Here is a 17685-nt window from a genome sequence, read left to right as displayed (position 1 = left end):
TTTTTTTTAAACAAAGGGGACATTGTATTTGAGGGGGTTGAGAACCACCGTGGGATGCAGTGCTGGCAAGACAATCATGGTGCATATTCTTGGACTGTTAATTACCCTTAGAGATTGAGAAAAAATTAAGGGGAGGGCAGGCCCCAAGCATAGTGGTTAAGTTCAGCGTGCTGTGCTTTGGTGGCCCGAGTTCATCGGTTCAGATCCCAGTCTTGAATCAGAAACAGGACATCGTTAGCAGCACACCACTTGTCAGGCATGCTGTGGCAGCGACCCACATATAAAGTGGAGGAAGATTGGCACAGATATTAGCTCAGGGCTAATCTTCCCCAGGAAAAGAGAAAAATTAAGGGGGAACATAATCACAACCAACCCCAGACGTATTATGGAATAGAACGCCAATTTTAGGTGAATTTCAGACTGCAACATGAGGTCCGGGCACCTCTCTCTGCAGCAACCCAGCCAGATCTCCAGGCCTGAGTTCACTCTCCAGCCCCCCTGGGGCCATTTCATGGGAAAAGTGTGAAGCATATGATTTTAGCTCTAAAATCTTAAACTGAATTAAAAGGACTAGAGAGGAAATTCGGAGGTCTACCAGATGATGTTGGATCTTTTGGAAAATGATTTTAGGTGGTACAGAGAACATTTTAAATAACTTTGCATCACATTGCAAGAAAGTTATTTATTTTTCATTTGGATCTTCTTTCTTCTGATTATGTCCAAGAGAAAGTATCCATGTGGTGCTAGTCGGTCTTTAACACCCTTTTTTTATTTTCCTGAGGAAGATTGGCCCTGAGCTAACATTTGTGCCAATCTTCCTCTATTTTGTATATGGGTTGCTGCCACAGCTTGGCCCCTGAGGAGTGTAGGTCCACGCCCAGGAACTGAACCCGGGTCACCAAAGTGGAGTGCACTGAACTTAACCACTAGGCCACGGGGCTGGCCTCTAACACCTTTTTAAAACACCTGTTAATCTCTCTTTTTAACAGAGAGGGCAGTGGGTAACCATAACCAGCTAGAATTTGATAACATTGTACTGTTTTCATTGTATTTATTTTTGCAGACATTTCCTACTAAGGGCAATTGTTACTGATATCTCATTTAAGATTGTCTATAAAGTTTCCTTTTCCAAAACCATGCATTGAAAGTTAAAAAAAAAAAAAGTCGATATAAAGAAAGATATTAAGTATACAAGAGAATAAGACACAGGAATTTTTCAAGTCTAGGAAAATCTGGATCTATTGCAATAATAATCAAGCAACATTTCTGCAGCCCCAAACCTATAACTATGAAATTGGTACCTGCCACACATATACTTAATTCCTTTCTTTTGGCTTAAGCTAACTTCGTAGAGATTTTCTTCCTTGGAACCCAAGGAGTCTTGAATCAGAAACAGGACATTGTTAGCAGCAGAGAAAATAAAAGCAAAGAAGGCAACAGGGCAGGAGGAAAGGAGAGGGGAGAGGAGAGGGCGCCCAGGCTGGGGCAGAGGAGCTAAGCCTCCCTCGAGGGGCTGCCTGAGAGCTGTGTTAGCCCAGTGAGGTCACCGGGTGACTGCATGCCGGGCGGCAAAAGCAGGCATGCTGACCTGTCCTGTTGGGTCACAGCAGATCGCAGCTGGCTCTGCATTTGCCCGCTGATGCCAGGGCATTCCAGCTGCCCTGAACATGAGGACTCAGCAATCATTTGTAAGTACTGTCATGGCTATTGCAAAGGCGTGGACACTGCCAGCAAGCCCCATCCAAGCACTGCTCGGGGACTCTGCAGAAATGTCCTCTGGGCTTCTCATTAGCTACGCTGGTCATTCTGCCTAACATCTGTTCTGCCTGTAAGATTGTTAGCCCCTCCCTCCTTCCTTTCCTTCCTTCTTTCCTTCCATATTTATCTATTGAGCATCCCCTGTATGCCAGGCTCTAGAGATAGATGCAGACATTATACATTCATTAATTTGCTCATTCAACAATAAGCATGTATTGAGTGCCTGCTGTATGCCAGACATTAGAGTACTCACATATATTTTCATTCTTTCATTCAATGTACTTGTATTGAACATCTTCTGTGTGCCCAGCACTACAGGCACTGATATATATCATTCATTCATTCACTCATTTGTTCACTCCGCATGTATTGAGCACCAGTTGTGTGCCTGGCAGTTGAAGTACTAATATATATTATTCCTTCATTCACCCATTCACTATGCATGTATTGAATGCCTGCTGTTTGCTAGGCACCCGGCTTTGTCCTGGGCTACAGCAGGCAACACGACAGCCAAAGTCTCTGACTTCATGGAGCTTTCATTTGCGTTTTTAAATCGCTGTCACATCGTTACACCGGCTCCCCATAGCGGCCTGTGGAATGAAGTTATTTTCATTTCCACTTTATAAATCAGCACAGTGAGGGTCAAAGTAGATGAGTGATTTGTTTAGGATCAGCTAAGGCAGAACTGGAGCCAGGATTTCCAACCCCAAATGCTGTACTTTGAATGAGCCACTCCCCTCCTCTAGGGCCTTTGATGGCTCCCCATTACCACAAGGCAGGTGTAATGCAGCAAGGTCAGGTGGGCCTGGCTGAATGGAAGAGGATTTGCCCTTGTCAGCCTCTACTCAGCTGTAGCCAGAATTTACCATCACAGAAAGTGGATCCCAGGCTGCCAGATAACTCAGTTAAAAAAAAAAAAACAACCATAACTTTTCATTTTTATGCAAAATACGTCATTTTTGAAATGGAGCCAACTGATTTAAAATCCTGTAAAGCATTGTGTGGGATAAATAAGACACATCCGTGGGCCACATTTGGCTCATGGCTCACCAGTTTGCAACCTGTAGCCTGGTAAGCTCTTGCTCCGAGAAGCTGAAAGTCTTGCTGCCTCTTGGGTGCCGGGCCTGCAACCCCAAGAGGAGCAGGCCAGCATCATCACCACGAGGCTCACTCGGTCACCCTCGGGGCTGGCTGACTCAACCCCTTGGAATTCTCCAATCAAGCTCAAGTACAAGGAAAACAGTCACAGGGCAAGGAGACCCAGGATCTTCAAAATATTGAAATGAGAGGCCTAATGCCTGCCAGCCACCTCCTTTGCCTCCTTAGAGACAACATGGGCCTGTAGCCATTGAACCTGATAGTGACCAGACCATCTTCTGAAATTTCTTTTCCTTGAGTTCCAACCGATAACAGTTACCATGGACTGCGGGCTAGCCATGCAACAGTAAATACTGTTCTGAGTGCATAACATACATTTTCTTATTAAATCTTCCAACAGCCCTATGAGCTCCTACTGTTATCAACTCTATTGTGCAGATGGGGAAACTGAGGCTCAGAGAGGGGAAGCAACTTGCCCAAGGTTACCTCGCTCCACAGGGGGGCACTGGGATATGAACCCAATATCCCAATGTGCATTTCCACCCCTACAAGGCCCACACACCCACAGATGCCCTTCCTTTCTGTGGCTGCCACAAGTTCCCAGGCTGTAGAAACTTCTGTAGGAATCAAAGTGGCCCACTGAGTCCTAACCCCATATGTAGTTCCCCCGCAAAGTTAGGCAGTGGATACCCTCACAGAAACCTCCCAGCTGGGCCGAGGCAGATCAAGGAGCTAAGAGGAGATTCTCCATGCTTGCAAAGCTTGCCGGCCGCCCAGCTCGCCCGCTGCTCCTGGAGGAGTTCTGGGGAAGCTTTATATTTAGAGCCTGATCCATCCTCCCTGCGGTCGGGCCAGAATTCCATGCTGGGACGAGGAGGCTCTGCAATCTGTGGGCACTTTCTCTCCTCGCTCTCCGGTCACACCAGCTGTGGAATTTAGCAAGGTGGGCTAGAGAGCTAGAACATTCTATAGGCAGCCCCCAAGCTTCATCTATTTGGGATGGATGAATGTCCTACTAATCAACTGAATTCTGGCAGATAATTCAGTTATGTTCCCCAGCAGCCAAGGTCAGCGTGAAGGATGTGGACTCTGGAGCCAGACACACCACATTTTCATACTGGCATTGCCATTTATTGGCACCATGGGTTTGGCAAATGTTAGGAATAAAAATCGACATTTCTGAAAAGCTTCCTCTGTGCCAGGAGCTTTCTGTACAAGGGCTCATTTACTCCTCATAACAGCCCAACAAGAGAGACTATTATTATCCCATATACAGACGAGGAAACTGAGGCACAGAGAGGTTGAGTAACTCGCCCAAGGTCACGCAGCCGATCAGTGGAGGAGCTGGGATTTGAACCCGAGCAGTCTGGCCTCAGAGCCCATGCTTTTCACAATGACATTATGTTAATATTTCATTTGTCCAAATGAGCCCTTTAGGTAAATACTGGAATGAGGCTGGAGGGCTCCCAGGTGACGTGCTAAGACGAAGAAGAAGGAACTCCTCACAATATGGCAACTTGGCATCGTCTGCACATTCACTCCGGAGCCTGGTCCCTCAGCCTCGGCACCATTCACATTTTGGACCTGGCAGTTCTCCGTGGTGTGGACTGTGCTGTGGACTTTGGGTCATGGAGCAGAATCTCTGACCAGTACCCACTGGATGCCAGTAGCACCCCTTCCCTGAGTTGTGAGAACCAAAAATATCTCCAGACATTGCTGAGTGGCCCCTGGAAAGGGGGAGGCAAAATCTGTCCACCTCCACTCCCCTGAGAACTACGGTTCTAGAAGGTGCCAAAATGTGTTTAGAATTCACAAGATTCAGTATATGGCATGACTGAAAACCTATCTATGAATCTTTTTAACATCCAAGCTATAGCTTTCTCTTCTGAGGCCCGTTATAACCAGGAAGACATCTAATATTCTACAGGGCTACCTCCTGGGAACACCGTGGGAACTACTGACATCCGTGGCAGAATAAACACACTCTTCCAAGGAAAGTCAGGATCCTAAGCTAATGACCTTTGTGGACTTTCTAGGTAAACAAAGAACATGAGTCAGTGGCTCATCCAGAGAGGACGAGAGAGCGGCAGAAAGTGGAAACAAGGAGATTCTGATTCTCATCCACCCAGCTCCATCACTCAAGAACTATTATTGAGTGCCTGCTATAAGGCAGGTGCTGTGTCAGGCTCCGGGTCCGCCTCAGTGCACAAAACAGGCACAGCCCCTCCCCTCGTGCAGTTTACTAAATGCGCCTGGCCACCCTCCTGTCCCACACCCATGGCAGACATCACTAATCAATCACAGCACTGTCCCAGTGAGCCTTCTGACTCCTCAAATCCCTGTGCCTGACATCCCCTACTAAATGATAAGACCAGACACAAGGGACAAAATCCCACTTGCCTTTTAGTTTTGGGAACTCAATAGATGGCAGCTAATATGTAATCCAACCTGCTCTGATATAAGTAAGAAAACAGAGGCCCAAGAGGGGGGATCACTTGCGTTAGCCACCCAGTGGCAGATCCAGGCCCCAAATTAAGGTATTTTCCCTCCATCTCCCCCTGTATTCCTCATGGCTTCATGGTTCAGCAGTTGGATAATTTGGGGCATAGTCAAGTTCCTCATTGTGGGTTCCTGCATTTTTTGTGCATGTTTGCCTCAAGAACAAGGACATAAAAAATATTTTTAGGGCCGGCCCGGTGCCGTAGTGGTTAAGTTTGTGCACTCTGCTTCAGCGGCTCAAGGTTCGTGGGTTTGGATCCTGGGTGTGGACCTATGCACTGCTATCAAGCCATGCTGTGGCAGGCATCCCACATAAAGTAGAGGAAGATGGGCACGGATGTTAGCCCAGGGCCAGTCTCCCTCAGTAAAACGAGGAGGATTGGCAACAGATGTTAGCTCAGGGCTAATCTTCCTTACCAAAAAAAAAAAATGTTTTCAGCCAGAAACAGTGAAACAAGTTGTCCACCCCCACGCCCAGTCTGCTCAGGAAGAAGCCATGTTAAGTAAGACCTTAGAAGAGCTTTTTCCTTTGATTATTTTAAAGGCCTGAAGATTACTGTTAGGTCAGCCTCAGACAGCCACAGGCTTACAGTTCCTTTAACTGCTGCCAGCTCCACAAGAAATGGCTCTGTTTTATTTTAAAAGGTGCTTCTCCTTCCTCCTCCCTCCCTCCTTCCCTTTTTCCTTCCTTCATTCCTCCCTTCCTTCCATCCTTCCTTCCTTCCTTCCTTTCATCCGTACTTCCTCCCTCTCTCAGACTCTTGCTCCAGGCCAGAAAATCTCGCCCACGAGAAAATCTTTCTTCCAACCAGAAAATCGCTACAGCAGTGACTCACAGCCTCCAGAAACAGGAAGTGGGTGGGAGGTGGATGGGGGCAGAGCCCAGAGAGGGGCCCCCTGAGGACGAGAGTAATCCCCTCTCCGGCTCACAGGAAGGAAGAAACACCTTCTGTTTTCCTTGCGAGGCCTGGAGAGGCCTTTCCATCTGACCTCTGCAACCACTAAACCCAACCAAGACCCTCTGGGCCTTGGTGGCTGCAGTCAGTTTCCCAACCTTGCCTCCTCTGGCCCTGCCACAGCCTCTTCTTGGCAGTTTTATTAGTCAACGTCTCCCAGGTGTCCTGGCCCACGTGTTTCCTGTCCAGTCACAGTAGCTGGAGTCTACTTCCTGCCCAGCACTGTTCAAACATTCCTTCATTTATCGAGCCAACATATATTTATTTATCGAGCATCTACAGATTCAAGCCACTGGGTATCATGGTTAAGACGGGTCTAGACTTAGAAAGAGTGAGACCTGGCTCTGGGTGGCCTGGGGCAAGCTGCCCGCTCTCTGTGCCTCAGTTTTCTCTTCTGTGAAATCAGAGTAATAATAGTACCTACTTCGATGGTTTTGATGGCGGCTGGGTGAGCTAATGCACGGATCATGCCTGGTATAGTGCCTGCCATACAAGGCACTGTTTCGTTTTCAGTCCGTGGCTTACTGGTTGTGGTGGACCTCTCCTGTTCCCTACCCAGCCTCCCTATCTCCCTTCTTCCCTCCTAACGGGATTCTAAGTTTGTTTAGATATCCACCCCACTCCTAGCTCCAAGAGTATATGTTTATTAGTCTAAGCCAATAGTTCTCAAAGTGTGGTCCCCAGACCAGAAGCATCCGCATCACCTGGGAACTTGTTAGAAACGCCATCATTGCAATGGCAGCTCACGTGTGTCCTGTGCCTATGATGCACGTGGCATCGTACAAAGCCATTCACACCCATGACCTTGAGTAACCCTCCATTGGAGATTCTCCAATGTCGAACCCTCCAATGTTATTTTCTTCTTTATATTATGAGGAAATTGACGCTCAGAGAGGTCAATTCACTTGCCCAAGGTCACACAGCCAGGAGTGGCAGATCTGGGACTGAACTCAGGTCCACCTGACTTCAGAGCCCAAGCACATAAGCATGACACCCCCCTGCCTCTGGAGAAACTGCAGGCTGATGAGGAGAGTCCACGAAAGAGAACAGCAAAGCCGTCAGGGAGTGCCATAGCTCCGAATGTGTGCTGCTGGAGCGGCAGATCTTCCTGAGCCAGGCACGCAGCCAGGTGAAACTTGCCCGGATCTATACAGCTCTTTTCTCCCATAAGGCCCAAGTTCATAGTTTAGAGGACTGTAGCTTCACACACTGAAAGGATCAAAGAGTCCAAGTGCAGCCCGGTGAAGCAAGAGCAACATAAAATACAAAGGGGACTGTCCAAGCCATGAGATAACAAACAAATAAAACAGGAAGACCTCAATGCAATTCCAGTCCTGTAAGTTCCCTTCTTGTTTGCAAATCCATTTCACGTCATATCTTAGGCTGGGCTTCCCCCAAAGCAGACCTGAGACAAAGATTCTAGTACAAATGGTTTATTTAGGTGGTGATCCCAGGAGGGGTAGAGAAGGCAGGCAATCCACAGTGCCTTAATGAGCAGGTCCCCACGTTGGGCCCTGGACCTCAGTCCTGCTGGATTAAAAGACGATCCACTGCAGGGCAAGAAAGCTGATGTCTTTCTCTACCACCAGTGGACTGCCCCCAACCTCGTGTAAGGGAATGATGAGTGTCAAGGGGACAAGGGTGGGCACCCCAGCATCTTCTACACTCAGATATGCACATGCTTGGGCCCCAATGGGAATGTGGGATTTCAAGAGTCCATAGTGGCCTCAGAGCAATGTCTTCCCCCTGCTTGTCAATCCAGCTCCTCATCAGGCCTCCCAAGTGCTCACGCAGCACTTGTTTTGCTACTTGTGAATGTCATCATGGAGACAGCCCAGGGGACATGTGCTTAGGGGAGGTCGCCTTACTGTTTTCCTGCCGTACTGGTCTGAGATGTTTCCCCAGAGGGTGGAGCTGGACATCATGCCGACAAAGACCACCTGTGGGCAGAAAGACAGTTCCTGTTAGACAGTGACCTAGAGCATCTCAGAGAAAGGGACCCACAGATTGAACCTGTGGTGTCACATCCTTGTAATAATAACAAGCCAGCATTCGCTGAGATCCTAAGTTGCAAACACGATCCTAAGTGCTTCATGTTACTGTTTAAGCTTCACAACCATCCTGTGGGGTGGATGCTATGAGTATCCCAATTTTACAGATGAGGAAACTGAGACTCAGAGAGGGGAGGTGACTTGGCCAGGTGACACAGGTGTAAGTGGGGCAGCCTGGGCTGGAATCAGGCAGTCTGACTACAGAGTTGCCTTTTACCAATTTCTCACCATATCAAAGAAAAGTCTTGCCCTATTGCTAAGAAAATATCAAAGGTTGCAAGGTAGAGTTGGAAGGATATGAGAAACAGGAGACAGGGGGTTGAGATGCAAACTATAAGCTATTAGGAAGAGAAGGCATTCATTAACCCTCAACTTCCCTGTGGACTCTTTCCCGAGAACAGGTTAGGGGTCTCACCTGTTCGCTGCCCCACTCTCCCTTTCTCGACCAGCTCTCCCTCACTTCTCTACCCCTGTCTACCAGTGCACCTCACAGTGCATTGCTTTGAGGTTAAGCCCTCCAGGATGATGTCCTTCAAAAGGGACACCAATGACAGTTACACATCTTTTTGCAAGTCATCTCGTTTCCAATTCCTTTTTATTATTTTTAACCAAATTGAAGGAGAGCCTAATCAAGCTGTCAGCAATTAGATCACTAAAAATAATTTTCCACAAGCGACTGCTGTGTGCACTTTGGTGGGTAACTTGGAAGTTGTTGAAAAAATCAAGAGGTGTTAGTTTGTTGAATTATAACAAAACTGCTTCAGTTCCCCTAAAACTTTTTATATGTGAACAAAGCTTTTCATAGTCACATCCATTCAGTAAAAATGAAAAAAGGTGAATAGAATTAATGCTGAACCCTGACTCATTTTGGCGATGAATAATCATTCAAGAATACATGACATAATTGGGAACCACTTCATACCACTCATTAAGGGTCCATTCTGATAAAATTTACTTATGTTTAACAATTACTTACCAAAATTAATTGTATGTTGTTGTTTTGATCTATAGAGTAATACTAAAAATTATAATGATAACTTGGTGCAGGAGAAAATTTTTAATACTGACAGACTTATCTCAGGAAATGAAAAACAATAATTTAAAATTTATCTACTTAGTCCCAGAAAATTATGATGGGGTGATGAATGAAATACTTCCAAGCATAGGAGAACATTACATTTAGATAAAAGTTTATGGAGAAATGGAATGGAAATACCAGTTCAAGATGAAAACAAGATAGTGCAAAATTTTCAAATTCTTCTGAAGGGCTTATTCATGTTATTTTAAACAGAGGTTGGTAGGTATCAGACAAGTATTTCATTTCCACTGGACATATTTTAAAAAGCAATATGAAATTTTATTTAAATTTTTTATATTTCAATACACTGGAAATTATGTAATCTGCAACCTACAATTTAAAAACATTTAATGTCAATTTTAAAACCTGGGGCTTGCAGAATTCTTTTCTAGATTACCCAGAACAAGTGTTGAAGATTACTGTCTTGGGGTAAGATGTTGCCTTAGTCATGTGCTAAGTGATATCCTTGCATCCTGAGACAGTTAATCATCTCCCCAAACACGCATTTTCCCCATTCTCTCTCCTGCTAAGGGAGAGATTTAGGTACATCGGAGCACTAGTGCTATATCACAGTAATTACGGTAATCTCTCATGGTAATTACGGTAATCTCGCACAGGATTTCCTGTGACAATAATGACCGTCTGTCTTATCCTCTATATGGACGTTATGTAGTTAAAGCAACTCCTGCAGTGGTCTAACTTTTCTACAGCAAACTTGGCCACGGAACTTCATGGCTTTACCTGTTCCACCAGTTCAGAACTGATACCCTAAGGAAGGAGGCCAGGCCAGAGGCTGGGAGCAGGGGCTCTGAGTCTGCAGACCTCAATTTCCATTCTGCCTCTGCCTCTTACAGGCTGTGTGAGCTTGGGTGAGTCATTGAACCTCTCTGAACCTTGATTTCTCATCTGTAGAAATGGAAGTAATAATAGCACCTCTTTCACAGGGTTGAGAGGGTTAAAGAGGTAATGTATGCAAAACTCTTAGCACAGGGCCTGGCACGCAATGAGTGAATGAGTGCCCAATTAATGGTGGCTGTCTTGAACCAATGACAAGAGACCAGAAAGGCCGGGCATTGCAAAAACACAGACCCGTGGTTATTCTTTAGGGGGTACCGGTGAGGATGAGGAATAGAATAAAGAAGTGCTGTTTACTCACCCCTACCGTGTGCTGGGCACTGTACGCATCCTGTTGTCCACAGCCAGAAAAACAGGCATTACCACCCCCGTTTTGCTGGTGATGAAATAGAGCCATAAAGTGCCTCACCCAAGGCCACACATCTACGAGGTGACTAAACCACATACACACAGGTGTATGTGCCTGTGAAACTCCTCCCATGGAGCTGCACGACATTTTGCTAACACCAGACCAGGCCTGGTTGCTGAAGGCACTCAGACCATCCCAGACCAGTTATCCACAGAAAAACAGCATTTCGGGAGGTGTTCCTAGTTAGCAATGACTGCCACTAGCTAGGCTGTGTGACCTTTCGTGAAGCACCTCTCTGTGCTTCATTTTCCTTAGCTAATAATAGTACCTACCTCATAGGGTTGTGAGGATTAAAGAGCACAACGTATACTATGCATACGTTGCATAAAAGCTAATTGACAATAGCTTTTGTGAAGATCATTATTATTAGTCTCTTATCCAGCCTGGCCATTCTCTTCTCATTTAGAAGGTTGCAGCTGAACTCCCTCTAACAAAAATTGAGGGTTCTGCCTGACTCTCCTTCAAGTCCTAATTCAGGGAGCAGCAGCTCCCTACTGTTTATTGAACATCTACTCTGGGTCAGGCATTATGTTGTTTCCAGTCCTCAAATCACCCTCATGTAGGAGGAATTGGCATCTCCTTTGTGCCATCAAGAAAAGTGAGGCTTATAAGGTTTAAGTGACATGGCCAGGTGGGTTCCAACTTCTCAGCAACTGAGCAGGATGTCTGGGCCCCCCAGGTAGCTGGACCGCCGGATGGAGTAGAGCTGGCTGCAAACCTGCCAGGATATGTGGGGTGGGGAGGGGGGGCGAAGAAAGCGGGGGTCACAGAGTTTTCATCTGGGGCTTAAATCTTTTCTGCTGAGCCCTTGGCAGCAGCAGGAGGAGGGGGACACCCCACAGAACACCCCAGGGGACCAGAACTGTACACAACAGGAAAGAGCTGCCGGGCTGCCTACCGAGGTCAGCAACGCAACCTGCCAGCTGGGAAGGCGCCACTCGCAGTGCAGCTGTGGCGCGAGGATGCTCAGGATCATCATTTCCATGGCATCGGCCATCTGCAGGGAGAAAGCAAACATCGTGAGGCCAGGATGCTGCCCGGTGCTGGGGACGGTTGGGCCCTCGCCAAGTCTACGACCCCAGAGAGAGCATGTGGAAACCCCCTCTTCTCCCGCCTGCCGGGCACCCCACCACACATCAAAACACACCGAATGCTCCAGTAGTTACAACAGTATGGTACCAGGCAGGAATTGACAAATAGGCATTTACATTCTTTGTGTGTGTGTGTGTGTGTGTGTGTGTGTGTGTGTGTGTGTGTGTGTTTCCATGTTTAAAAAAATAGGGGCACTCCATGAAGGACGTGGGAAAACATCATATTTCTAAGATCTGAGAAAAACATTTTTATGGAGGTCAAGAGGCAATGATCTTTTCTCTTTACTCAATTAGAGTTTGTCTTTGGTTTATAGGTCATTGTTCATGTAGAATTGTTGGAATATTGACCTTTTAATATATTAAAACATACTAGAAGCTCCAGTAATCAAACATCGCAGTACCTTTATGGGACTAGACGGACAGAACAACGAGACAGAAATGAGATCCCAGAAGGAGACCCTTGTGGCCATGGGAATGTGATGGATGATATAGGCGGCCTTTCAAATTCGTGGGGAAAATGATGTGGGGAAATTGACTATCTATTTGGAAAAATACGTAGTAAGGTCACCACCTCACACTATTCACAAAAATCCATTTCAGTTGTATTGAAAGTCTATGTATGTTATTTGCTGTAGGTAGATTAGGAAATTTTAGCAAGAGATCATGAGCCTCTTGAAGCAGAAGACACTTTGTGTGTGTGTGTGTATGAGGAAGATTGGCCCTGAGCTAACATCTCCCAATCCTCCTCTTTTTTTTCCTGAGGAAGACTGGCCCTGAGCTAACATCCGTGCCCATCTTCCTCTACTTTATATGGGACACCGCCACAGCATGGCTTGACAAGCAAAACGTCGGTGCGCACCTGGGATCCGAACAGGAAAACCCCGGGCCGCCGCAGCAGAGCACGCGCACTTAACCGCTTGCGCCACTGGGCCGGCCCCAGAAGACACATTTTTATCTGTGCATGTTTGTCTAGGAGAGCTCCAGAGATGACATCACAATCTCATAGTAGCCCTGAGCCCCAGAGAGTTGAGAACCACTTAATTAGCCAGAAGATTCAACTTCTGCTTGAGGGCAATTGACAACCACACCCAACTCCCCCCAGCACAGACCTTCATTATCACCAGGGTCACCCAACATCAACTTTGTTGATTCAACCAAAGACTCTATGTGGAAGGAACTGTGTCCTTCCTTGTAGACCATGGAAACCCCGTTGAGCAGCATGATGGGGGTTCCTTGGAGACTGAATGCGAGATCCCTGCCCCCAGAAATACTTGCCCAAGCCAAGCCGGTGAGAACAGACAGCTTCCATTGAAATTTTCCAAACCCAATGGCTTCCACCGCATCTTCCACCATGAAAGTATCTGGGAAGGAGAAAGGGGGAAGGTAGGAAGGAATCAGCGCATCTTGGAGTAGTCCTAGTGTGGGGGTGTCTGGGAGGTCCCCAGCCAAGATCATTAAAGGCAGCACATTCTGCTTCTAGAACGTAGCCTAGAAACACACTCCAGCAAGTGTGAAGAGATATCTTGCTATAAAGACCACTGCAACACTGTTTACAAAAAGAAAACTGGGAAACCCAGAATGTCTAGCAACAGGAAATTGGTTAAATAAATTTTATATATTATATATAAATTTTTATATATCCACATCATGAAATATAGCTCAACTGTAAAGAATGTGCAGATATAGAAAGATGCATATAGTATATTATTAATTAATTTTTTAAAACAAAACAAGATGGACCAGGAGAAGTAAGATTAAGTGGCCACAGGGTCATCTTAGGGGACAGGACTCACTTTCCTACTTTGTACATTTCTGTAGTGTCTGAATGCTTTCCAAATGAACACGTGTTATTTGTATGCTCAGAAAAAAAAAGGATCTAATTTACAAGCTATTAAGTGTTTTGAAAAATACTAAAAGACTAAATACAGTGTGGTATGGTGGATTGGTTCCTGTAACAGCACTGCTGGAAAAACTGGTAAAATCTGAATAAAGTCTGGGATTTAGTAAATAGTATTGCACCAGTGTTCATTTCTTAGTTTTGACAAATGTACCGTGGTTAGGTAAGATATTAACATTAGGGGAAGCTGCATGAAGGGTATATGGGAACTCCCTGTACTACTTTTGCAAATTTTCTGTACTTCTAAAACGATTCCAAAATAAAAAGTTAAATAAAAAATAAAAATACTGAAGGAGCAGGCTGGGTGGCCCTTCTGTAGGCTGCTTCTGAGGATCTCATCAGCCCCCGACGGGAGTTGTCTTCTCTTTGGAATTTCAATCACGGGTCTCTTATGTCAATCAGAATTTTCTCCAGAAGTGTGAGCTGGTGTTTATCACACCAGCAAGCTCTGGTTTCTTCCAGCAAAAATATTGAGGAGAAAGCAGAATGAACCCTATAACAGCATTGATAATAAGAATAGTAATAATAGTACAATGGTGGTTTCATTGAGTGCTCACCATGTGCCAGGCACTGCACTAAGAGCTTGATGTGTACCATCTCATTTTGTCCCTGTCACAACTGTTAGTTAAGGCCCAGTCCTAGCCCCATTTTACAGACGAGGACATGGACTTGCCCAGTGTCACATAGCCGGCACTCTGTCGGTCTGGGCGTTGAGCCCAGATCAGCCTGAGAGTAAAGCCACTGCTCTAACCACCGCCTCGCATCCCTCCAGTCATCGCCTCCTTAGATCTGCCAACAACAGACCCTGAGTTCAAGTCATGAATCCTCTCTCATGTTGGGAGTCTGGAGCCGTTCAGGGATGCACGGAATGTTTTCATCCATCAGCATCACGTGGCGAGGGGAGACTGAGACCAGGTCCCACAGCACTGCCTCATGTCTCTTGTCTGACGAGCTCTGCTCAGAGGCAATACAAGGTCATGGCTAAGAATGTGGGCTCTGGGGGCCGGCCCAGTGGCATAGTGGTTAAGTTCGCACATTCTGCTTCAGCGGCCCAGGATTCGTGGGTTTGGATCCTGGACCGGACCTACTCACGGCTCATCAAGCCATGCTGAGGCAGCGTCCCACATAGAGGAGCTAGAAGGACCTACAACTAGGATATACAACTATGTACTGGGGCTTTGGGGAGAAAAAAGAAAAAAAAGAGGAAGATTGGCAACAGATATTAGCTCAGGGCCAATCTGCCTCAAAAGAAACAAAAAAAAGAATGTGGGCTCTGAGGTCAGATTGCCTGAGTGTAAATCCAGCTTGGCTAATTTCTAGCTGTGTGGCCCTGGGCAAGATACTTAACCTTTCTGTGCTTCAGTTTCCTCTTCTGCAAAATGGGGAAGATGATTGTAAGAGTTCCAATTGGAACTGTTGTGAGGATTAAATGGGTAATACGAGTAAAGTGCTTAGGACACTGCCTGGCACAGAGTAAATTCTCAGCCAATGTCAGCGGCTCCCTTCACTATTGTCATCATCACCACCACCACCATCATCACCATCACCATCATTACACTATCGTCATCACTGTCACCACCATCGCCATCATTATCACCAACACCCTCATCACGATTATCATCATCACCACCATCATCACCGTCATCATCATTATCATCACCATTGTCTTCACCACCATCATCACCACTGCCATCATTACACTATCACCATCACCACCATCATCATCACTATCACCATCACCACCATCATCACCATCACCATCATCATCATCACCATCACCATCATCATCACTATCACCATCATCACCATCACCATCTTCATCATCATCATCATCACCACCATCATCATCATCATCACCACCATCATCATCACCATCATCACCATCATCATCATCACCGTCATCATCATCACCATCATCACCACCATCACCATCACCATCATCATCATCACCATCATCATCATTATCACCATCATAATCACCATCACCATCATCACTGCCATCACCATCACCATCACCATCACTATCATTATCATCATCACCATCATCATTGTTGCTCCCATCCTCAGTCAAATGCTATGCAATGAAGCTGACTGGCAGGGATTGTGATGTTACCTTGCCTATTGAAGTAAGCCACGTAGGTCCAGCCCACACTTCCAGTGTCACCCCTAGGCCCTCTGGGCCCTCCTACCTGCCCCTTCACGACATCCCTCTGAGAGCACCACCTGGGGAGGCAACCCTGACACCTCAGAGCCCCTGACTGTGGCCCAGGCTAATGCTCCAACTGCAGGGCCCCCTCACCGTCAGTGGGATTGGCAAACTCCTTGGGCACAGCTGCCCCATCGTCCAGCTCAACAGCCTCTAGGCCCGCGCGGACGCCTTCAATCTGGACCTCATGCTCTCCCGAAGCCGTGTCATCCTCTGACCTTGCACTCTCGCCCGTGCGACGGAATTTCACCACCCTAGAGGACAGAGCAAATCTGGTCATGATGGCTAGAACTCCCCCTCGATGGCCTTGCTGCACAGCTATTGCACCCGAGACAGGTGAAAGGCTTTTTCTTGTGGTCTGGAGAGTTAAATAGGTAGGGGGTTGGCATTTCTATTGAGTTGGACTGTAGGGGGTGACAACTTCAAGAGTTATGTATTAGGGCTGCTACACACAGTTGTACAGGTTGGACGCTGCACAAATCCAGGGGAACCCTATTTCACATGGCAGGCTATGTAAATGAGGATATCTTTGTTCTAGACCTGAATACTATTTGGAAGAATGTGTGTTTCAGAATTTAGACTCACCTCTCTGTAACAGAAGTAACAATTTGATCACCTAAGGGTTACATTATGCCCACAAAATGTTGCCCACACAGTATTTTTTTTAGTGGATGCCAAAGTTTTTTTTAGTTTTTGTGTGTGTGTGTGTGTGTGAGGAAGATTAGCCCTGAGCTAACATCCGATGCCAATCCCTCTCTTTTTTGCTGAGCAAGATTGGCCCCTGGACTAACATCCATGCCCATCTTCCTCTACTTTATATGGGACACCGCCACAGCATGGCCTGACAAGCAGTGCGTCAGTGCGCGCCCCTGATCCGAACCTGTGAACCCCGGGCTGCTACAGCGGAGTGCACGCGCTTAACCGCTATGCCAGTGGGCTGGCCCCCCAAAATTGGAAGAATTCACATTAAAAACCAGATTCCTGATGTCTCTTAAAAAGGGACACATTCCATCTGGGGCCCACATTTCTCTAAGGGAACAGTGAGGCTAGATCTGGGCAGTGTGCCCCCGTAGATGGGACACACACTCCATAGCCTCCTCTTCTCCAAGTTACTCCCAGCCCTGAGGCTCTTCTGCCACTTACCCTTACACCTGCTCTGCGTTCCTCTCCCTTGGCACTTTGCTCCATTTGTCTAGTCCCGTAGGCACTTGGGTCTGAGATCCCACGGACTCCATCCATTCTCCATGCAATATCTTCCTTCTAATAACGCTGTTTCTTGTTACTCTGGGAAACCCCTTGGTTCCTCTGAGCAGCAATTTCTTCATCTGGGACTCAGAGGCAAAATGACCCGTCTCCTTCCAACTTCCTCACCCTCAACACAAAACTCCTGCTGTCTGCCAGCCCTGTGGTGAGTTTTGGGGTCACGACAGTGAGGGGACAGATCTGTCCCTGCCCTCCCAGTCTCACAGGAGAGAGCCATATTGAATGAGTAATGCCCATTTCTATCAGGGCATTGAAAAAAGAAGTCTGAGCAGTCACGGTCATGAATATGTGGGTGACTGGAGGGCAAATTTGGGCAATGTTTGAAAAGGTAAAAGGGGGGAAATTTCTAAATAAAAGATGATGCTCTTATCAGTATTATTATTTTAATTAACTATTGCATTAGTTCATATATTTCACCAAAGAATAACTGGTGCTCTGGCATAGAAAGGGTGCATCTTCAGGCTTCAGAAGCATGGGGACCACGCCCTGCTTGTGAAGTTGGGGAAGAAAAAAGACAAATGAAA

The 17685-nt window shown here is 46.6% G+C and overlaps 1 protein-coding gene across 1 annotated transcript in view; it reads right to left on the bottom strand.

The window, feature by feature from the left end:
- The window catches only part of SVOP (SV2 related protein), a 52311-nt gene extending 36133 nt beyond the window's left edge, over positions 1-16178 (bottom strand). Inside the window, exons 1-4 of the mRNA XM_058531091.1 lie at positions 15992-16178; positions 13071-13156; positions 11603-11701; positions 8180-8251 (exon numbers count right to left, since the gene is read on the bottom strand). Coding sequence (XP_058387074.1) covers positions 8180-8251; positions 11603-11701; positions 13071-13156; positions 15992-16178 — 444 coding nt within the window. The remainder of the gene's footprint in view (positions 1-8179; positions 8252-11602; positions 11702-13070; positions 13157-15991) is intronic.
- Positions 16179-17685: the final 1507 nt, after the last annotated feature.

Source organism: Diceros bicornis, chromosome 35 (genome assembly GCF_020826845.1).
Source record: "Diceros bicornis minor isolate mBicDic1 chromosome 35, mDicBic1.mat.cur, whole genome shotgun sequence".
NCBI classification, from domain to species: Eukaryota; Metazoa; Chordata; class Mammalia; order Perissodactyla; family Rhinocerotidae; genus Diceros; species Diceros bicornis.
The sequence above is the reverse complement of the archived record's forward strand: the minus strand, read 5'-3'. Positions and strand labels throughout refer to the sequence as shown.